The sequence below is a fragment of the Primulina tabacum genome, chromosome 2 (assembly GCF_025594145.1).
Source record: "Primulina tabacum isolate GXHZ01 chromosome 2, ASM2559414v2, whole genome shotgun sequence".
NCBI lineage: Eukaryota > Viridiplantae > Streptophyta > Magnoliopsida > Lamiales > Gesneriaceae > Primulina > Primulina tabacum.
The window spans coordinates 48,438,542-48,462,885 of NC_134551.1; the positions used below are offsets into that span (position 1 = coordinate 48,438,542).

Sequence of the window (24,344 nt, forward strand, 5' to 3'; positions counted from 1 at the left end):
AGACGGTCTAACGGATCTTTATTCGTGAGATGAGTCAATTTTATATATATTTATGATAAAAAGTAATGCAGTTTCACAGGTTACTCAAATAGAATATTTTTCTCACAAAATTAATCAATGATATCGTCTCACATCAATTTTTGTATAAATTTAATATGGGATATCCTACTGCCGAGGGAAAATGTGGACACCACGTATACCTAAGGCCATCTTCAACCCAAAACTCTATTTTAAATCAACTTTATTTTAAAATAGTGCAGTTTATGCACCAAATACAATATTTATCTCCAATTCATCTACTTAAAATCTTACTCTAAAAAATATATTCTCGAAATATTTTTTTTTATTTAATTTATTAATTTTTTTCTTATTAGTTATTAGTTATCAAATGTGTATTTTTTAAATTTAATGATATAAGTATGGTTATATTTTATATATGATATAATTACTATTATATTTTATTAATAATTGCAATTCATGTGGGTCGAGATGACTCACATTAAAATTAAAAAAAACTTTAAAAAAGAAAATAAATAAATAAAGAGAGAGCTCGACCTACTCATTTTTTATTTTAAGTACCCACTCTTCCTTTTTTTTCAATTTTTTTATTTATTTTTTTTCAAAAAAAAAAAACTCCTTTGCTCCAAGAAAAAGAAACATTACTATTAAGTAATTAATAACGTAGATATTTAATAAAACATTACTATTAATTAATTAATAACGTGGATATATTTGTGTCGTGTGGTGTGAGATCAAATATACTTAGAAACTTCAAATTTCTACTGAGAAACGTTTTAATTAAACAATTAGATGAAGTGAATATCATGTCTCATATTTTACCGAATTTATAAGGAGTTGGTCTCTTGTGAAACGATATCACGAATCTTTATCTGTGAAATTGGTCAAACCTACCGATATTTACAATAAAATATAATATTTTTCATTGATTACCCAAATAAGAGACATGTCTCGCAAAATACGACCCGTGAGACCGTCTTACACAAGTTTTTGTCATCTATAAGTTTCAACTATATGCTTCTAAGATCAACGGTTCCAATTTTAACGGATTGTGGAACCAAAAACAAATTCTTGGATACGGTTTTGAGTTTTTTTTCTTTTGTTTTACTAATTAGGTTCTGGTTCTAATTCTGGTTCGACTACAATTTGAACTGAAAGTTAATTTTTAAAATTTTAATTAGTATTTTACATATTCGTATAATACGAATTGTATCATGTATATTGATTAAAAATTAGATAATATAAAATTTTGGCTATGCAAACAAAAACTAATTTGACAGTCGCTAATATATTTAATATGAGAAAAAAATATTATTACAAACTATGAAAAATTTCCTCAAATACAATATTTGTCGTTGAGTTTTCTTGGTTACCGTCTATATCACATACTAAAATTTTGAGACCTTTAGGATTTACAACTTTGGATACAGAAACGTACAACAAACAATGGCTGAAAAATAGTTTTTTTTAAAAAAAAATAAGACATATGATCATGATTATCTACGACTTTTGTTAATTGTCATTGCATACGAAACAATAAGGGGAAATTATCTCTGTTTGAACTTGAAATGAAATCTTGGATTATAAATGGTCAATGACATTCTTGAAATAAATATTTTGTGACCCACATTACTTCTGGTATGAATTTTTTTTTTCAAAACATTGTTCTTAGACTAAAAATAAATAAAAATCTAATTCCATTGCATGATCCAAGATAATAATCTATATTCCGTAACAACACAATATGAGTTCCAACCTTCAAATTTACTTCATGTTTCGGAACTCCAATACATCAAATTCCATTTAAAAATTCGGGTGAATGCACATCGTGTAGCATATCAACATTTATATCTGAATCGCATGCCGAATCAGAACTTAAATATAATCTTCTCACTGAATTTTTTTTATTGATATCATGTATTCATTTATTGACGGAACAACATCATGTATCAGTGATAATCTAGCTCTCTATTTGAAGTATGTCGTATCACTTGCCATACGACCAAACAATAGATATGTAAATACTGTGATTGTTGCAATAGGATAATCACTGTATACAAACAACATTTCATATGGAATAGCGATCATCGCATAGTCGTCATTTTGTTCTTTGATTTTTCGTCAACTATATTTGCAATACAACCCAAAAATATCTTAATTTCATCACCTTCTTCGTCGGAAGCCAAAATTTGAAATCACATATTCTTAGTCAATATCAAAATTGTACAATGTCTCCATAGGTGCGACGAATTAATAATGGCATTAATATATATAGATTATATATATATATATATTATTTTATTAAGTTTGAGACACTTATAATAACTAATTTTGGTGTCATGATCTGTTTTAATAATTATATATATTAATAAAATATTAAAACTTTAATGTAAGTTATATGTAGTTCAGTGGATAGAGTCATTGTTTCTTGGAAATTAAATTTTAGGTTCAATTCTTATTGAGATCACTTTTTTATTCTTTTATTTTTCTATTTATTTTTTAATTTATATATCAAAATTACAGTATAATATCTCACTATTCTTTATAATTATATTTTAATCTTTATTTAAATTTTAATCAAATGAATTATAAAAAATTTATGAGTGATGTAAATGAGTGACGGGGTAATTATAATTAATAACTAATGGGCCAAACTTTTGAAATATGGGTTTTACGACTGGGCCCATTTGACCAATAAAAGCCCATTTTGATTAAGATGAGCGCGAAGCTAGATATGCCAACAAAAGGACCAAGACACTCAAACTCCCAACAATTCCATTATTTAGCCCGTCGGAAGAAGTTAATTTTGGATAAACTAATTATCAATTTTTTAAAGTATACATTATTTTGTTTAATTTCAAACTAAAACAATCGAAAAATAATTGAAAATGGTTAAAAATTATTATCTATTCATATTTTCATTTTGTTTGTTCTGTTTTCAATTTGATTTTAATTAATCACACGAAAAGCTTCAAAAATCTAGTATTACTTCTAAAATCTACTATGAACATAATTATTAAAGTATGTCTCTTGTGAGATGGTCTCACGAATCCTTATCTGTGAGACGGGTCAACCCTACCGGTATTCACATAAAAGTAATACTTTTAGCATAAAAAGTAATATTTTTTCATGGATGACTCAAATAAGAGACATGTCTCACAAAATACGACTCGTGAGACCGTCTCACACAAGTTTGTGTCTAATTATTAATGATAAATAGAAAAATATTGCGATGTTAACAAGTATTAAACAAATATTGATGCACATACGATTCTTGAAATTTAAATATTTATGTCAACATTTAGATGATTTTAGCATTCCTAATCAGAATGTGTCAATAATAGTAAAAGATGATTTGATGTTTTGAAGCCTTTTATTGTTGGTTGGTAGTTTCAGCTTTTAAAATGTCGATAACTAGTTTTATAAGTACGAGTCAAACTTACCGATATTCACAATAAAAAGTAATACTCTCAGTATAAAAAATAATAATCTTTCATGAACGATCCAAATAAGATATCCGTCTCACAAAAAACGACTTATGAGACTGTCTCACACAAGTTTTTGTCATATTTGAAAGGTGTGACGTGAAAATTTTGATAAATTGTTATGGTATGCTTATATTGTTTCTGATTTTGTGAGATTAGTTATATTGTGATTGGAAAGAAATAGGTAATGTATCGATATGACGTTTAATTTATTTTACGAAAGAATGATAAGTAAGTCTTTTATGGGACAATCTCACGAATCTTTATATGTGAGACGGATCAACCCTAGCGATATTCACAATAAAAAGTAATATTCTTAGCATAAAAAGTAATATATTTTCATGGATGACTCAAATAAGAGATTCGTCTCACGAAATACGATCTGTGAGACCGTATCACATAATTATTTTTTTTTGTGTTAAATATGATATATTTTAAAAAAAATAAATAGAAATACAAAACATATATAAAATCGGATTGGACGAAAAAGGGTCAAAAGTTGAAAAAATAGTCGGGGAATTAAATTTTACTCAAAAAATAATCATTATTAAAATTAGAGGAGAACTTGGTGACGAGTCACGCCTCATTTGCCGACGTCTGTTCGTGAGTCACGCGTGCACATAGTCAAGTCAACGCCTTTGGGGAAATGTGAGGATTTGATTTAAATAATTAAATCCCAAAAGCATACCATAAATGCACATTTGATAATAAAAAAAAGCATGTATGATATCATGAATCTTTATCTGTGAGACGGGTCAATGTTATCGATATTTATAATAAAAAGTAATAATTTTTCATGGATGACTCAAATAAAGATCTATCTCACAAAATACGATCTATGTGGTCAATCCTACCGATATTTACAATAAAAAATAATATTTTTTTTATGAATGACCCAAATAAGAGATTTGTCTCATAAAATATGATCCATGAGATCGTCTCACATAAGGTTTTGTCATAAAAAAACCCATAATAATTTGGGTTCTTGAGGTGTATTTTTAAATTTTTCGAAATAAGCGTATGTACGGGAGGTTCAATTTCCAGTTTAAAAAATTTGGTTATACCTAAAATTTCAATTCTTCCACTACCAATTTTCTTTTTTCCTTTCTCGAACATGGAAATTTTTTTTAGTTTAGGTGGTGGTGGTAGTAGTATGTACGTGGCCTAACTTGTTCATCAATATTGATGAATAGCCAATAATTAACATGGCTGCGATGTGTAATCTAACGAATTATCATTGATTAAAATATGTCGAGTTTATGTTTGATTATTCATAAATTTTATATACAATAGTGATCATTAGATTTATCACAAGAATAATGTTCTCAACTAAGTTGAATTGAACCGTATATATTCTCACAAAACTTGTCATCAAGGTACACAAGAAAAAATAGGCAAATTTAAGAGTTATTTTCAAGATTTCTGTTGGCTCCTATGATAAAGGAATCATATTATCTTAATTCTTAAGAAAATATTAAAATGATTATTTATTTGTATAAAGTTTTACAATAACTTAAAAGAATTGGAAAAAGTTATATGTATACACAGTTAATATATTTATATCGAAAGGGTGTAATAAATTAAATGAATATTTCTGAACGGACTTAAATTTAGGTACTATGTTGAACTGTTGACTAGAATTGTTTATCTCACTTGATAATAAATTATATTAAGCATTGTCCTTGAAATAACTAACTTTCTCGACCAAATCGAACCTTTTCTTAATCAAAACATCGTATCTTTGAAAGTATTCTCGTTAGATATGAAATGCGTTTCATTACGAATCTAGACAATTTTGTATATATATATACATGTCAATCAACACAGTATATTTTTAAAAGCAATATTAAATTTAGTAGCAAGTTTCTTGTGAGAAGGTCTAACGATCTTTATTCGTGAGACGAGTCAATTTTATATATATTTATAATAAAAAGTAATACAGTTTCACATGTTAGTCAAGTAGAATATTTGTCTCACAAAATTATTCAATGATATCGTCTCACAATAATTTTTGTATAAATTTAACATGGGATATTCTCGGGGTATTTTTTTTAACCTCGGTTAACTCTTTTTTTTAAGAAAATGACTTCCTCAAGTTAAAAAAAGAGTTGACCGAGGTTATTTAATCAATTTCTCTGATATCATCCTCCGGCCAAGGGAAGATGTGGACACCATGTAGACCTAAGAAACATTATTATTAAGTAATTAATAACGTAGATATTTAATAATGTTGGTCTCACGTGCGGAATTTGAGATAATAAAACCAGAAAATAAAGAATAAGCTGGACACCGAGATTTACGTGGAAAACCCCTAAAAATTATTAGGGTAAATACACGGGCAAGATGAAAAGAATTTTCACTATAATATTTTGTGGTGTATAACTCACTCACTGTGTTTCGAAAGAGAACACACACTCTCTTAATACAGGAGAACAAAACACCTCACAAATATTATAGAACTAAGCACACAAATGCTTATAAGATGAGAGAAAACTCGAAGAAGGGATGAGTTCAGAATGAAGAGGGGAGCTCTATTTATAGAGCCTCTTGACCGTGTGAATACGCGTTAAAAACGCGTATTCTAATTCCGTCTGAATTATTAGTCAACTTTACCAACTTTCCAAGCCTGCAAAAAACGTGTTAATGATTTTTGTCCCCGCCCCATTTAATGTTTTTGCCGACATTTCTCCCACTTGGAGATCGGATTGAGAATCAAACACATCTCCACACATCTTTTCAATCTTGCCATTGCCTGCTGCTTACGTTTCTGCTAGGCCACTTGAGGATCTACACCACACAAACTTATCAGTGTTTACTGGCTTGGTCAGAAAATCAGCTATGTTTTCTTTCGTATGGATCTTCTGCATATCCACACTTCCTTCATCTACTACTTCTCGCACAAAGTGAAATTGGACTCCAATGTGTTTCGTCTTGGAATGAAAGGCTAGATTCCTTGCAATGTGCAAGGCACTCTGACTATCACAAAACGAAGGAACATTATCTTGTTTGTGTCCGATCTCCTTCAATAACCTTTTAATCCATATTGCCTCCTTGCAACCTTGAGTAGCTGCCATGTATTCTGCTTCTGTTGTAGATAACGCCACAACTGTATGCAGTTTTGAAACCTAGCTTACTGCTCCCCCTGCAAGTGTAAACACATAACCAGTAGTAGATTTCCTCTTATCAGGATCACCTGCATAATCTGAATCGACAAAGCCCCTGAGTGTAAAATCCGATCCTTCATAACATAATGCAGCATTCGAAGTACCCTTAATATATCTAAGGATCCTTTTAACAGTGCTCCAATGCTCTCGTCCAGGATTCGTCATATACCTACTAACTGCTCACACTGCTTGAGCAATGTCCGGTCTTGTACATATCATGGCGAACATCAAACTTCCCACTGCTGATGCATATGGTACTCGAGACATCTCCATCCTCTCTCCTTCATTGCTAGAACACGTCTCGGAGGATAACTTGAAGTTAACAGGAAGAGGGGTCGATATTGGCTTGCAATCTTGCATGTTGAAGCGTTGCAAGACTTTCTTCAAATAATTTTTCTGGGAAAGCCAAATCTTTCTGTTACTTCTATCTCGGTGAACTTGCATCCCTAGAATCTTGTTTGCTGGTCCCAAGTCCTTCATATCAAATTCCCTAGCTAACTGTGCCTTCAATCCTTGGACCTGATCTTTGTTGGGGCCTGCTACCAACATGTCGTCCAAATACAACAGTAAAATAAATATAATCATCACCGGACCTCTTGAAATACGTACAAGGGTCTGCACTCAATCTGTTGTATCCAAGGCTCATGATATAGGAATCAAATCTCTTGTACCAACACCTCGGCGCCTGTTTGAGACCGTACTGAGATTTTTTCAACCTGCAAACCAAGTTCTCTTTGCCTTTTTCTGCAAAACTTTCTGGCTGGAGCTTATATATTTCTTCTTCAAGATCTCCATGAAGAAATGCCGTTTTCACATCTAGCTTTTCTAGATGTAGGTCAAACACCGCACACAATACCAATACTACTCTGACTGTTGTAAGCCGAACCACAGGAGAAAATATCTCATTGAAGTCAATGCCTTCTTTCTGAGCATACCCTTTTACCACCAATCTAGCACAATACCGTTCCAATTGGTTATTGTCATAACGCTTAATCTTATAGACCCATCTGTTACCGATGGCTTTCCTCCCTCGTGGTAGTGTAACAAGATCCCAAGTTTTATTCCTATCTAATGCCTCCAATTCTTCTTGCATTGCTATCATCCACAAAGATACATCCGAGCTTTGAGTAGCCTCATGGAAACTCGATGGCTCACTATCCTCTGATAATAGACAATATGCAATGTTACTTTCAGTGACATAATCTGAAAGCCAACCTGGTGGGCTTCTGTCTCGAGTTGACTGCCTCACATTGGAAACCTCAGACTCAACATGTTCTTGTTATTCGTGCTCTGGTACTGCTTCACAAGAAACTTGACCTTCGTCCTTCTTATTTTCCACCTGAAAAATAGTAGTTTCTGAATTCGGTGTGCATTTGTCTCCCTTTACTTTATCTTCCTCGAAGATAACATTCCTGCTGATGACAAGCTTGTGAACAGTAGGATCCCACAAGCAAAACCCCTTTACTCCATCAGCATAACCCAAGAAGATACATTTTCTGGATTTTGAATCCAACTTTGATCTTTCTTGCTCATTGTACAGAACGTACACAGGACTTCCAAATGTATGCAAATGAGAATAATCTGTCGGTTTCCCGGTCCACATCTCCATCGGAGTCTTCAGATCAATCGCCACTGAAGGAGAACGATTGATAATATCACAAGCGGTTTTGACTGCCTCCGCCCAAAATGACTTGTCTAGACCCGCAGTCCTCAACATAGCTCTTGTTCTGTCCAACAAGGTCATGTTCATCCGCTACGCCACTCCATTCTGTTGTGGTGTGTAAGCCGTCGTGAATTGTCTTTTGATGCCTTCATGTTGACAATATGCATCAAATTCGTCACTGGTATATTCTCCTCCGTTGTCAGTCCTCAAACACTTGATTTTCTTTTCAGAATCAAGTTCAACCCGCGCTTTGAATTCTTTGAAGATTTGGAAAACATCTGATTTCTTCTTGATTGGATACACCCAACATCTCCTAAAGAAATCGTCAATGAACGAGACAAAGTATCTCGCTCCTCCTAGGGATACAACTGGTGCTTGCCAAACATCCGAATGAATCAGCTCCAATATGCTTTTGCTCCTGGCAGTAGAAGTGCCAAATTTTAATCTGTGTTGTTTACGAGTAACACAGTGCTCACAAAAGGGTAGTGGTATTTTTGTAAGTCCCTGGCAGCATCTTCCAGTTCTGAGAGAATTTTCAACCCCCGTTCTGACATATGCCCTGAGCTTTCTATGCCATAACACTGTTAATTTTTTTCCTGAACCAATTGATGCAACATCTAGTTCTGCCTCTTTGTGTGTTTCTCCCAAAAGTACATACAGATTTGCAGCAATCTTTTCCGCCTTCATAACCATAAACGCGCCCTTCACAATTTTCATGATCCTGTTCTCGATACGAGTTTTGCATCCGATGTCATCCAATTGCCCCAAGGACAAAAGATTTTTCGTCAGCCCTTTTACATGTCGTACCTCCTGTATGATGCGAATGGTGCCATCAAATATTTTAATTTTGATAGTACCGACCCCAGCGATTTCCAAGGCATGATCATTTCTCATGAATACAGATCATCCTGAGACTGGTTCATAATGATCAACTCATTCTCTCTGAGACGTCATGTGCCACGTCGCTCCTGAATCCATAATCCATGTGTCACAAAATTTGTGTCTGCCTTCTGCAACAGTTGCTGCTTCGCTAAATAATATTTCACCACTGCCTGAAGTACTGGCCACGTTTCCTTGAGAACTCTTCTCGATACTCGTACACTCTTTCTTGAAGTGCCATTTACCGCCACATTTAAAGCAGTAAATATTTTTCTTCTTACTTCTCGACTTTGATCTACCTCGTCTTTGGCTCCCATTGGAGTCACGGTCCATAAATCTTTCTCTTATCATCGGTAAAGCCTTTGCCTGCTTCGAAGTTACCAACCTATCTTCCTTATTCTTGCGCCGGCTTTCTTCTCCGAAAACCGCAGTTAAGACATCGTCGAATCTTAGAAAGCCTATAAGAATATTGTTGGTAATGTTGATGATAAGTTGATCATATGAATCTGGTAGACTTTGAAGTAGAAGCTCCGCACGTTCATTTTTCCCTATTTTATGCCCCATGGAAGTGAGTTGGGCAAATAGAGTATTTAGTGTGTTGATATGGTCGGTCATCGATGAGGATTCCGCCATCCGAAGAGTATAAAGTCTTCTCTTTAGGAAAATCATGTTGTGTAGCGACTTGACCTCGTACTTCTTTTTCAGAGTATCCCAGATAACTTTGGCTGTTTTTATCTCAGAGATACTTGACAAAACTTCGTCAGCTATAGCTAAGTGTAAATTAGCAACATCATTATCATTCATCTCATTTCACTTTCCATCATCTGCAATCTCCACCGGTCTATCTCCAATAGCCGCCAAGCAATTTTTCTTTCTTAAAATTGCTTGTATCTTTATTTTCCACAGCATAAAATTGCTTCCGTTGAACTTTGTTATCTCATACCTTCCCGCCATTATGTCTACAACAATTTAGTAGACTGGACAAAATAAATTCCGCCTTAAATAAAAAATCTCAAAAAATCTTTTCTGATGTGGAAGATCAGTCTAGGCTGCAACCACAGAGCATACTTAGAATTTTAAGAATTTTAAACCAAGGCTCTAATACCACTTGTTGGTCCCATGTGCGGAATTTGAGATAATAAAACCAGAAAATAAAGAATAAACTGGACACCGAGATTTACGTGGAAGACCCCTAAAAATTATTAGGATAAAAACCACGGGCAAGATGAAAAGAATTTTCACTATAATATTTTGTGGTGTACAACTCACTGACTGTGTTTCCAAAGAGAACACACACTTTCTTAATACAGGAGAACAAAACACCTCACAAATATTATAGAACTAATCACTCAAATGCTTATAAGATGAGAGAAAACTCGAAGAAGGGATGATTTCAGAATGAAGAGGGGAGCTCTATTTATAGAGCCTCTTGACCGTGTGAATACGCGTTAAAAACGCGTATTCTAATTCCGTCTGAATTATTAGTCAACTTTACCAACTTTCCAAGCCTGCAAAAAACGTGTTAATAATTTTTGTCCCCACCCCATTTAATGTTTTTGCCGACAAATAAAACATTGCCATTAAGTAATTAATAACGTGGATATATTTGTGTCGTGTGGTGTGAGATCAAATATACTTGAAATTTCAAAATTCTACTGAGAAACGTTTTAATTGAACAAGTAGATGAAGTGAATATCACGTCTCATATTTTACCAAATCTATAAGTTTCAACTATATGCTTCTAAGATCAACGGGTCCAATTTTAACGGGTTGTGGAACCAAAAACAAATTCTTGGATACGGTTTTGATTTTTTTTTTTCTTTTGTTTTACTCTTTTGGTTCTGCATTCTGATTCGGCTACAATTTAAACTGAAAGTTGTTTTTTAAAATTTTAATTAGTATTTTACACGTGCGATATACGAACTGTATATCATACATATTGATTAAAAATGAGATAATATGAAATTTTTGGCTATGCAAACAAAAACTAATTTGACAGTCACTAATATATTTAACATGAGAAAAAAATATTATTACAAATTATGAAAAATTTCCTCAAATACTGGTATTTATCGTTGAGTTTTTTTGGCTACCATCTATATCACATATTAAAAATTTGAGACCTTTAGGATTTGCAACTTTGAATACAGAAATGTACAACAAACCATGACTGAAAACGAGTTTTTTCAAAAAAAAAAAATGATAAATGATTATTTACGACTTTTGTTAATTATCATTGCATACGAAACAATAAGGGGAAATTATCTCCATTTGAACTTGAAATGAAATCTTAGATTATAAATGGTCAATGAAATTCTTGGAATAAATATTTTGTGAGCCACATTACTTCTGGTAAGAATCTTTCTTTTCAAAACACGGTTCTTAGATAAAAAAATCTTGTTCCATGGCATAATCTAAGATAATAATCTATGTTCCGTAACAACATAACATGAGTTCCAACCTTCAAATTTAGTTCATGTTTCGGAACTCCAATACATCTAATTCCATTTAAAAATTCGGATGTATGCATATCGTGTAGTAAATCAATATTTATATCTGAATCGCACGCTGAATCAGAACTTAAAGATAATCTTACCACCAAATTTTTTTTATTGATATCATATATTCATTTATTGATTGAACGACATCGGATATCAGTGATAATATAGCTCTCTCTGTTGGAAATATGTCGTATCACTTACCATACGACCAAACAACATATATGTAACTACTATAATTTATAGTTGCAATAGGATAATCACAGTATTTAAACAATATTTCATATGGAATATCAATCATCACATAGTCGTCATTTTGTTCTTTGATTTTTTCGTCTCCTATATACATATATATATATATATATATATATATATATATATATATATATATATGAGTGACGGGGTAATTATAATTAATAACCAATGGGCCAAACTTTTGAAATATTGGTTTTACGACTAGGCCCATTTGATCAATAAAAGCCCATTTTGATTGAGACGAGCGCGAAGCTAGATATTATGCCAACAAAAGGACCAAGACACTCAAACTCCAGCCCGTCGGAAGAAGTTAATTTTGGATAAACTAATTATCAATTTTTCAAAATATACATTATTTTGTTTAATTTCAAACTAAAACAATCGAAAAATAATTGAAAATGGTTAAAAATTATTATCTATTCATATTTTCATTTTGTTTGTTCTGTTTTCAATTTGATTTTAATTAATCACACGAAAAGCTTAAAAAATCTAGTATTACTTCTAAAATCTACTATGAACATAATTACTAAAGTATGTCTCTTGTGAGATGGTCTCACGAATCCTTATGTGTGAGACGGGTCAACCCTACCGGTATTCACATAAAAGTAATACTTTTAGCATAAAAAGTAATATTTTTTCATGGATGACTCAAATAAGAGACATGTCTCACAAAATACGACTCGTGAGACCGTCTCACACAAGTTTGTGTCTAATTATTAATGATAAATAGAAAAATATTGCGATGTTAACAAGTATTAAACAAATATTGATGCACATACGATTCTTGAAATTTAAATATTTATGTCAACATTTAGATGATTTTAGCATTCCTAATCAGAATGTGCCAATAATAGTAGAAGATGATTTGATGTTTTGAAGCCTTTTATTGTTGGTTGGTAATTTCAGCTTTTAAAATGTCGATTACTAGTTTTATACGTAGGAAATAGTGTAAAAAAACGTTTGTGGTTTTAACAAAATTTATCAAAATTAATAATTAATGGTAACCGATATAATTCAAAATATTTGAAACACAATCGTAACACAGTCAGTGTCAGGTCATATGGATCCTTCTATTTGTTTATTTTAATATATGACTTGTCCTAACGGGACTGGAAATTTAAGGTAGACGGAAAATATGATGAAAATCCAGAAGTCAGTTGGCCTTCATTCCACTGGGGGCTTAGGTGAAAAATTATTCCAAAATGGATTTAGTTATTCATTAAGCGGATTACTTTAGCCGATGACCGCGTGTCATAGTTAGGGGTGAAAACGAACCGAATCGAGCCGAATAATAGTAAAAGGTTAGGCTCGAATTAAGTATGTTCGATTTCGAGCTTGGTCTGAAGCTCAAAAATTTAAACAATTTGGCTTGATCTCAGCTCGAAATGAAGTTCGAGTTTAAGTAACTCGAAATATTCGAACCTATTCGTGAATTATTCGAAATATTGTCCGGATATTAATGTTCGAGAACTTTGGTCGAAATTTCGAAATGTACATATATATTTATTGTATCATTATATTATATTAATAAAATATTAAGGTTCGCTAGCGACTTATATACTATCGAAAAAAATAATTTTAGCTCGAGTTCGGCTAGAAAAAAATTCGAAGTTGTTCGAGTTCGAATCAAGTTCAATAAGTTTGAATACAAATAGAATATTTATTGAGTCGACTCCAAAACCAGTGAATCAGCTTGATTTGTTTACATCCTTGGTCAAAATAATGACCAAACCCATATGGAGCAAGTCGTCTGCTAGCTTCCAAATCCATTGACAACGAATTAGGGTATACCCACCTAGTCTCCTCTATTTACTATTTAAATTAAATTAAATTAAAATTGGGGCCTAAATGCCAAGATCGTCATTATGTTTGGCTGCCGATGAAATCTAGTGCGTGAATATTCTCGTTGAATCCAGCGTTGTCCTCTCGAGGCAATCGCTTAAAGCACGTCACTTTTCACTACAAAAGCCTTAAATGACTAAAGGGCCGATTCCAAAAATTAATGAATCAATCAATAAAGCAATGCATTTTGCATAATTAACCAATTATTAACATCTTTATGTTTTTTTTAAAAAATTATCATTATTACAAAGATCCGTGATTGTTTATCCGCTCTTGCGCACAAACCGTGACGAAGGAGAAATAATACCTAATTAGATGAGCTCATATCAATGATAAAAAATAAATGATTAAGAAAAAACAAGAAGATTGTGTTGGATGGAAGGATTTTAGATTAGGACTGTAATATAATTTTATATTAAAAATATATATTTCGAGCGTTTCAGATGTTTCGAGCTTTCGAACCTTAATGTCTAAACAATAGTTTGAATAGCTTGCGCGAATAGATTCGAAGATTTCGATTTAAAAAAAAATTGAGTTTCGAATCGAACTCGAATATAATTAATTTGACACGAATTGGAACCTTAAATTTTTACTAATATTCAAATCGATTCAGTTCATTTTCACTTTTAATTTGGATATTTGGAGGATTTCAAACGAACTTTTTTGAAATGTAATGATTTTTGTTGCACGATTTATTGCCGCAATTGTACGGTGTCAAGTGTTAGTACTAGATTAATACGTATATCGTCTTATAGAGCGTATATGTAAATTTATATTAAGTACCGTAATTAGTATAGTCGAACTTTATGTAGAGAATTTAAGAAGGATGTTGATTATTTACTAGCAACTAAGATGAATTTGAGCATACAAACTATGCAAAATTAGTGATAGAAATAATCTAGAAGTGAGATTTCACTTGATCTTCGTTATATTTAATTATTATTTACATCTATATTCATAAATTTAACATGTTTACTAACCAAGAATTCTTACTTCTTCCAACTCCCTTTCCCGAGTGATAAGTAAAAATTAATCATCTAATATCGATTTAGTATCTCTACGCGGAATTAAAAAAATCAGAAAATGAAATCCCACATCGGGAGATTTCCAATTTTGGCTTAAGAATTCTGTTATAAATTGAGTCTTCCTTATTTGCTTTCAGTATCCCAAAATCAAAAGCTTTTCAGCTTTGATAAAAAGAGAGTGCATAGAAAAAAAAAGTGTATTTTTTTCTTGAGTGCGGGAATTCTCTTGTGTGAGTTAGAGAAATTATTTTCTCGGTATACTCGGGGTTTGGGAGTGAGAAATATTGAGTGTATTGGTGTATACACTTGTTGTAATATTTCTTTCAGTTATAAAAGTTGTAGTGCTCCGTGGACGTAGCCTATATTGGGTGAACCACGTAAATCTTTGTGTTCTTGTTAATTATTTTATTCCGCATTTTTGGGTGTATTATCATCTTGATCGGCATCGCTTCGGGGTAATTTCCTAACAACTGGTATCAGAGCCTTGTTGTGAAAATTCTTAAAAATTCTGAGTATGCTCTGTGGTTGCAGCTTTGTCTGATCTTCCACATCAGAAAAGATTTTTTAGATTTTTTGCTAAGGCTAGAGAAGCGATGGCCGGAGATGATGGATCAGGACCGGGAATCAACAAGTTCGACGGAACAGATTTTTCGTTCTGGCTGTTACAGATAAGAGATTATCTGTACAGTAAGAAGCTGCATCAACCTCTATCAGGAAAGAAACCAGAAAAGATGGAGGATGATGATTGGGAGCTCCTTGACCGACAGGTGTTAGGTGTAATACGATTGACCCTAACGAAGAACGTGGCACATAACGTGGCGGAGGCAAAAACAACGGAGGAGATGATGTCCATTTTGTCGGACATGTACGAAAAGCCATCGAAAAATAATAAAGTTCATCTCATGAAGAAGTTATTTAACTTGAAGATGAGAGAAGATGCATCGGTGGCTAAATACATCAATGAATTCAACACGATTATTTCACAGCTAACATCGGTTGAAATTAAATTTGATGATGAGATTCGGGCACTTATTCTTTTGGCGTCTTTACCAGACAATTGGGAACCAATGCGGCCAGCGGTTAGCAACTCTGTTGGAAAAAGAAAGCTACAATTCAATGACGTCAGAGATCAAATTCTTGCCGAGGAAGTTCGCAAGATGGATTCTGGTGAAGGAACATCATCAAGTTCTGCTCTAAATCTCGAGAATAGAGGAAGAGGCAGAAGTGGCGATAAGAGTTTTAACCAATGGCATGGTAGGTCCAAGTCAAGAAATGAAAAAGACAATAACACATTTGAAAAAAATATGAAGTGCTGGAGCTGTGGTGAGACTGGTCACTTGAAAAGGAATTGCAAATCAACAAAGAACAACGCTAATGTTGTTACTGATGAGGTACATGATGCTCTATTACTATCCATGGAAAGCCCGGTTGATTCTTGGGTTATGGACTCGGGAGCTTCGTTTCATACCACTGTTAATCGTGATGTATTCGATAATTACATTGCGGGAGATTACGGAAATGTTTTCCTGGCTGATGGAAAACCTTTGGAAATAATTGGTATGGGTGATATCCGGATGAAGATGACAAATGGATCTGTCTGGAAAATCAACAAAGTAAGGCATGTACCAAAGTTGACACACAATCTGATTTCAGTGGGACAGCTTGACGACGAAGGTCATAAGGTGACCTTTGGTGATGGTTCCTGGAAAGTGAAAAAGGGAGCCATGATTGTTGCTCGGGGAAAAAAAACTGGAACACTTTATAAGACTTTCAGTTTGAGAAATAAATTAGCGGCTGTGGATGCTGGAGCTAATTCAAGTCTATGGCATAGTAGGCTTGGGGATACGAATGAGAAGGGAATGAAGATGTTGGTGTCAAAAGGAAAGCTACCAGAATTAAAGGCTGTTGAACACCAACTATGTGAAAGCTGTATCTTTGGAAAGCAGAAAAATGTGAGGTTTTCAAAAGAGGTTAGAGAACCAAAATCGGCGGATTTGGAGCTGGTATATACTGATGTATGTGGACTATCTCCTGTGACATCCCTTGGAGATCACTCAAGATATTATGGCACTACTGTTGACGATTCGAGCAGGAAATTTTGGGTTTATTTTATGAAAAATAAATCGGATGTTATGAGACCTTGAAACAGTGGGAGTTAGCCATGGAAGATGTGATGAATTCACTGTCATCCAATCACATGTGAGAGTTGTCAGAACTTCCTGAAGGTAAAAAGGTTTTACATAGCAAGTGGGAGTACCGGTTAGAACATGACGGTATCAAGCGGTACAAAGAAATACTTGTTGTAAAAGGTGAAAAGGAAGTCATTGGTTACACTGATATTTTCTCTCTGGTGGTAAAGTTAACTACTATCAGGACTGTACTTGGATTGATGGTAAAAGATGATTTACATCTGGAACAGTTAGATGTAAAGACGACGTTTCTTCATGGTAAGCTAGATGAAGAAATAAATCAATCACAGGGATTTGAAGTACGAGGGAAAGAGAAAATGGTGTGCAAACTTCTGAAGAGCTTATATGGTCTCAAACAAGCTCCAAGACAGTGGTACAAGAAGTTTGATGGTGTAATGAATAATGATGGTTTTCGGAGGTATCAGGCTGATCACTATTGTTATGTGAAGCTTGATGGTTATTATATCATACTACTGATATATGTAGATGATATGTTGATAGCAGGAGCTTGTGTGGAGGAGATTGATAAACTTGAGAAAGAGTTATCAAAAGAATTTGCTTTGAAGGATTTGGGTGCTGCAAAACAAATCATTGGAATGAATATCCTTAGAGATCGGATGATCACGAAGGCTGTTATCATTGAAAAACTAAAGTTGTGTTTGACTTCAGTTGGTCTCCTGGACTAACAAAGGAGGTATGAGCTGCTGCACTGATGGTGTGAAGACATGATTGAAATCAAGTCTTCAAGTGGGAGAATTGTTAGGTGAGTTTTTAATGAGGTGGGGCCCACGCGGAATTAAAAAAAATCAGAAAATGAAATCCCACATCGGGAGATTTTCAATTTTGGCTTAAGAATTCTGTTATAAATTGAGTCTTCCTTATTTGCTTTCAGTATCCCAAAATCAAAAGCTTTTCAGCTTTGATAAAAAGAAAGTGCATAGAAAAAAAAAGTTAATTTTTTTCTTGAGTGCGGGAATTCTCTTGTGTGAGTTAGAGAAATTATTTTCTCGGTATACTCGGGGTTTGGGAGTGAGAAATATTGAGTGTATTGGTGTATACACTTTTTGTAATATTTCTTCCAGTTATAAAAGTTGCAGTGCTCCGTGGACGTAGCCTATATTAGGTGAACCACGTAAATCTTTGTGTTCTTGTTGATTATTTTATTCCGCATTTTTGGGTGTATTATCATCTTGATCGGCATCGCTTCGAGGTAATTTCCCAACATCGGTTGCCAGTTATGTGTTAAAGTTTAATTACTGCAAACGACATAACCGACTACCAAGAAACTCATAAATTTGCTCTAAAACGATTACATAAGCACGGACACGGACGATAATATTAATGCAAATAATGGACTTATCCATTTCAAATGAGTACGTTGGAGAATGAATTTGAAATTCAAGAAAAAAAATATAATGTAACAACACGAGATTTCAAGTTCTCCGTTCTAATTTTGAGCCAAATCGATATAATAGATTTGAGAATTTAAAATCAAATCTACTCAAATTATATGATTCAAATTTATGCTCAATCCATATCCTTTTATGTTAAGGATATCACATGAAATTTGTTAAATACTACCTGAGTCACAAATCATTCCGACCAGCCATTTTCAAAATTTGTGGCTACGAATTTTCTTAACTATATAATATATAAATTAGCATACTTTTATTTATCAATTCAAAACCCAACCCAACTATACATTCATAGCCTAAGGGATAGTTTATTTTCCCATTTACAATTTGAAAATTGAGAGAAAAAAACAAAAAAAATAAATTATATGGGAACAAACCTAAACCTCGAGGAGCCGACGAGTGGTAAACACCAAAAACACTAGCATGGGATAATTTCTCAGTGGGTGTCACGTGTAACTGTGGAAGGCCATTAATTTAATTTGCTGATTCTTTTAATGGTTGACGCTTGAAATACCTAATGGCCATAATACATAGTTAACCTTATCTATGATGCAGTTAGCTGTATTAATTGCAACATAATTAAGCCACATGATATTCAAGGATGTTGCTAATTACTCCAACAACATTATTATAAGAATTTGATATAAGATATAATTAAATTTGAATGTTATAAATCTTGAATATATAATTACAAAATTTTGAAATTAATTAGTTAAACAATTCCAACTATCAATTGCACGGTCCTATTTGGTTACGCTTTACCTTTGCATGTTACAGATATGGTTAATGAATATGAGCATGGTTGACTCATATCATAGTAGACGTAATAAAATCTCATATTAATATATATGTGATGTTGCTGAAATTCGGGATGGTAGTTGGGAGGTCGGATCTCACTTGGGAATATCGGATCGTACCTTCGAAATTAAGAAGTACAAACAAGAACGTTAGAAGGGAGAAGGTTGTTCCGGCATAACCTCTCTGACGCTCAAGTCAGAGAATAGAAAACAGATAGAATACTGTGTGTAAAGTGAGTATATGAATTAATAAACAGTGAATGGAACCTGGTATTGATAGGAGAAGAATAAAGTCTTGATTTGATAGGTCTAGATTCCCAGAATCTTGGACGATATTAGATTAAATATTCGCCGGCTTTATTTTTGTGGGGCTATCCGTTAATGTCTGAGTAGGAGACTCTCTTATGCAGGACATGTCTACAATCTGGATACTGTGTGAGCTCGGCCGAAACATTCCCAATCAACACGATACCATAAGCGGGAGGTTGGCTCGAGTCATGATGGGAGGTTGATAGGAGAGGTCGGCCACATCTTCCGGATTGACGAGGTTACGGACGTACGAGAGATCGATCGAGATGACCTCCCACAAGCTTCGTGTGAATGAGACGACCTCCTGTCAAGCTCTATCCTAAAAATGACCTTCCGGGTTTTTCTAAACATTGAGCACAAATCCACGTGGACTATCGAGAGTAGGCGGACTCTATCCCTAGGGTATCAATATGAATGGTTACACACATTTTGCATAACGAGAGAGAGACATGGGCAAGATTTTAACAGCTTGATATATTTTTATTGATAAATTTAAAATATCATAAAGTTGAATATATAATTTCAAATATTTCATTGATATTAAAAATTGGCTTAGGTGATGTTGAGCAGTTGAGAAGGGTAGTAGCCAACAAGAAAGACCAAGGCAAATTATAATGCGCAGCTGCATCTCTCTCCAACATCCCTCTTTGTATGGAAACCAATGAAAGTGGCAGAGTTTGAATTGCTGCTTCCTCGTCCAGCATGAATTCCCTTTTCAAATTAATCCTCATCATTACCTTTTTTTTCGTCGCAGATTCCACACAAACATGCAGCAACAAAACAGCAGACCAAGCTCTACTTTCCAAAGCATTCGCCTCTGTTTCTGGGTTCAACTTTTCTTGGTTTTTCTTCACCAACTGTTCAAGTCTTCCCATATCAGAAATCAAACTCCCTTCGAGGAATCTCACTGGCACGATTTCATGGAAGTTTCTTGCGAACATGACGCAGCTGCAAGTAATAGATCTCTCCAACAATTCTTTGGCAGGTTCTGTTTCGCCTGTGATATGGTTTCTTCCGAATCTCGTTGAAATCAACCTGTCCAACAACCGGCTTGGAGGTGTACTTGGGCTCCCGAAGCTGGGCATGGTGAAGTTTAATTCATCGTTGCGAAGGATTGATGTTTCGTTCAACAGGTTTAAGGATATTGGTCGCGTTTCGAATTTTAAGAATCTTACTTATCTAGATTTTTCGCATAATAGTTTCAGAGCTGTTACGTTGCCCTTTTGGTTTACCAACTTAACTAATCTAGAATATCTCGATCTTTCTAGTTGCAATTTTTCTGGGGACGTAAAGGCAATTTCCCGTCTCCAGTTCTTGAAATATCTTGATGTTTCTGACAATGGGTTCACTGGAAATTTTCCCGCTGATTTTCCACCATTAAGTAACCTTAAGTTCTTGAATGTCTCATCCAATAACTTTTCTGGTGAATTGGACTCAAAATTTGTCCAAAAGTTCGGTTTTTCAGCCTTCAGTCACGCCGGACATTTCATCACTAGGAATAGCACCGCCGCCGCCACCGCCAGGCCTGATTTACACATTAAACCTCACCCGGGAGCCTCGCCACCGCATAAACCACCACAGAAAAACACCGTCAAAAATCGCAAACCTGTCAAGAAAGTTAAACCCGAAAAAGCCTTAATCTTAGCTATATTACTACCTTCAACATTATTCCTAATCTTGCTTAGTTTTTTTACGTACTGCCTATGCAAGAATAGAGCGACTTCTAAACGAACCAAATGGGCAATCACAAAGCCAATCCAAATCCCATTCAGGTTAGAAAAGTCGGGTCCGTTCTCTTTTGAAACAGAATCCGGGTCCTCGTGGGTAGCTGATCTAAAAGAGCCCACTTCAGCTCCTGTGGTAATGTTTGAGAAACCATTGCTGAAACTCACCTTCAAAGACCTTATCGCTTCGACTTCGAACTTCGGGAAAGAATACCTTCTTGCAGAGCGAAAAAACGTGCCCCTTTACCGGGCTGTGCTGCCCGGAGACCTTCACGTGGTAATCAAGGTCCTAGAAAATGCCAGAAGCCTGAGCCATGATGAAGCTGTGGCAATTTTTGAAGATATTTCTAAGCTCAAGCACCCTAATCTACTACCCATCTCTGGATACTGCATTGCAGGTAACTGTACTGTGCATAATTGTTGTTTTGCTTGATTCTACATTTTCTTAGCTACGATATTTGTTGTTTTGCCAAATTTTGCATTTTCTTAGCTACCTTATTTAATAGAATCACGTGAAATTTGGTTTCTGAGAAACTAGCTGAGTATAGACGCATTCGATTATTGCCAGAAATAGGTTTTCGTGATTAATTCCTTGGAGCGTAGCGCTAAAATTCAATTTTTCAGTTCTGTAAAATCTCCTTCTGAGGATGCATTGATGTTCGTGTCATCAAGAAAGTCAAACTTGGAGATTTTAGCCAACTGGGATTTTGATTCCAGGAAAGATATATACATATCAACGTTTTGTAGAGGAATTTAATATTAGATATTACAAAATTTAATTAAATTTTTAATATATATATATACACATACACAAATTGAAGTATACCAACGAGTCAATATGGTAGAAAATTCTACCATGCATTGACCATTGAGGGATTTCTTGAATTGCACACCTACTTTCATTAATGAAAGGCAGATATTTGTGCCGAATGGCAATCGACAGAGACTTGACAATGAAAGAATGAAACATTAAATTCGGTGTAACGTTGGGGTATCCAGATTGGTGGATATAATCCAATTCATGTCATCCAAATATCTTCTCCATCTAAATATTCACCACTGCATATAATTGATTTGTGTGCCACAACAATATCCGGTTACAAATTTGTAATCGGGTATTGCTATTTTTTTTAAAATTTGTTGAAGACAGCGTGATTGAGATGCGCTTATTTTTTGGGTCGAGTTTTTTTTTTGGTCGAGCTTAACCCATGCTCGACCCAAACACAAGGGTCGAGACCCAAGCTCATCACTATTTTAGTGAAGAGTTTGCTCGACCCTTGGGTTGAGTAGGGGTCCAGCTTTTTTTTTATTTTTTTTTCACTTTTTTTAATATTTATTTAATTATAATTAATTATTATGTGAAATATAAATGTACGACTGAATGAAATCTACAAAACTTTTTTTTAATGTTATAAATATTGTTTTGTTACAAATTAGTTTTGTATAGTTTGTTATAAATTTTAAAATTTTGTTAATTTTTATTTTTTTACAAATTAGTTATTCAAAAATAATCGTTATAAATTTTCTAATTTTGTATTTCAATAAAAATATAATATTAAATAATAGATAAAAATAATTAAAGTGGTGAAATGATTTTATTTAAATGAAAATAAAATATTAATTAAAGTGACAGCGGGATCCATAAATATTTGGTTGGTGTGAGATACTTGATTGTGAAATATGAGATATCTGAGTAGAGAAATATTTGATTGATGACGTGGATCAGGAGGTTCATAAATATTTGTAGGAAATATCCTTGTTAACGTGGATGACCTTAGTTTGTGGATTGTTCTTTCCTATTGTGCAGGTAATGAAAAGTTGGTGTTGTACGAATTTATGGCCAACGGTGATCTACACAGGTGGAAGCATGAACTCCCGACTGGAGCACCAAATGTTGAAGATTGGAGCAACGACACGTGGGAGATCAGATCCGGGTCCCACTACACTTCCCCCGAAGAACTGGAATGGCGCACCCGCCACCGTATCGCCATAGGCATCGCCCGCGGGTTGGCCTACCTCCACAATGCCCGGTCCAAGCCCGTGGTGCATGGAAACCTCGCGGCGTCAAATATCTTATTGACGGACGATCTAGAGCCCAAAATTGCGGGTTTTTCTCTAGGTGATAAAGGTCGACTCGGTGGGTCTTCCGAGGGCGATGTGTATAACTTCGGAGTCGTGCTCGTGGAGTTGCTGACCGGCAAGTTGGGTTCGGCCGACACGGTTGATTGGGTGAGACGGTTGGTGAAGGATGGGCTTGGGGTGAATGCGCTGGACTCGAGGCTGAAACTTGGTGGCAACTCCGTGGGTAAGATGACAGAGTGTCTTGGCGTCGGGTACTTGTGCACGGCACAAGCGCCGGGGAAGAGGCCCACGATGCAACAAGTCTTGGGTTTGCTCAAAGACTTGCATCCTTCCCCTCTAGAGTTGATTTGAGTTGATCCCCCGCACATGTGAAAACAGACTTGGTGCGTTTTTCTCGTCTCTCATAACTGGCCCCTAGCATGTACAATTATAGATTGGAGGAATTTATTTCAAATTTAAAGAAAAGGTTTTTCAATTCCTACAAGTTATATTTTTAGAGGAAATTTTGGACTGGTGAAGAGCTCCGATTGAAGAGCAAAATTATATATTGAAAGTTCCCACGATTGATATATATTCTCTTCCTTCCGAACATGTTAAGCCCTCTTATACATGCATGCAATCTCTTTTCTTTCTTTCGTAATTTACGAATATAATTAATATTCATCTCATAAAATTAACTCGTGAGACCATGTCATATGAATTTTGTGATATATATATATATATGAAAAAGGAGCTGTAATTGTCAAAACTTGATAAAAGCAATATTCCATTGTCATTAAAGTGCATAACAACAATCTTTAGCAACAAAATTTGGGTCGACAGAGAAAAAGAGAGAATGGACCATCCACCATACATAAATGTAATTAATTATTGTTAAATTAATTCATAGTGTATATACGGAATATGCATGCATGCATGGTCCACTCTTTCGATTTATTTATGTATTCAATCAACGCAAAATTTGAAACCATAATAATATATATAGTCTGCATGGATTCA

General features: G+C 34.4%; 1 protein-coding gene across 1 annotated transcript; it reads left to right on the forward strand.

Annotated features, from left to right (window-relative positions):
- The first annotated feature begins 20,088 nt into the window (after nt 1-20,088).
- Nucleotides 20,089-23,916, forward strand: LOC142533738 (calmodulin-binding receptor kinase CaMRLK-like). Its single transcript, XM_075640617.1, has 2 exons — nt 20,089-21,661; nt 23,071-23,916. The coding sequence occupies exons 1-2, from the start codon at nt 20,242-20,244 to the stop codon at nt 23,694-23,696; spliced, it is 2,046 nt and encodes a 681-aa protein (XP_075496732.1). The 5' UTR covers nt 20,089-20,241; the 3' UTR covers nt 23,697-23,916.
- The last annotated feature ends 428 nt before the right edge of the window (nt 23,917-24,344 follow it).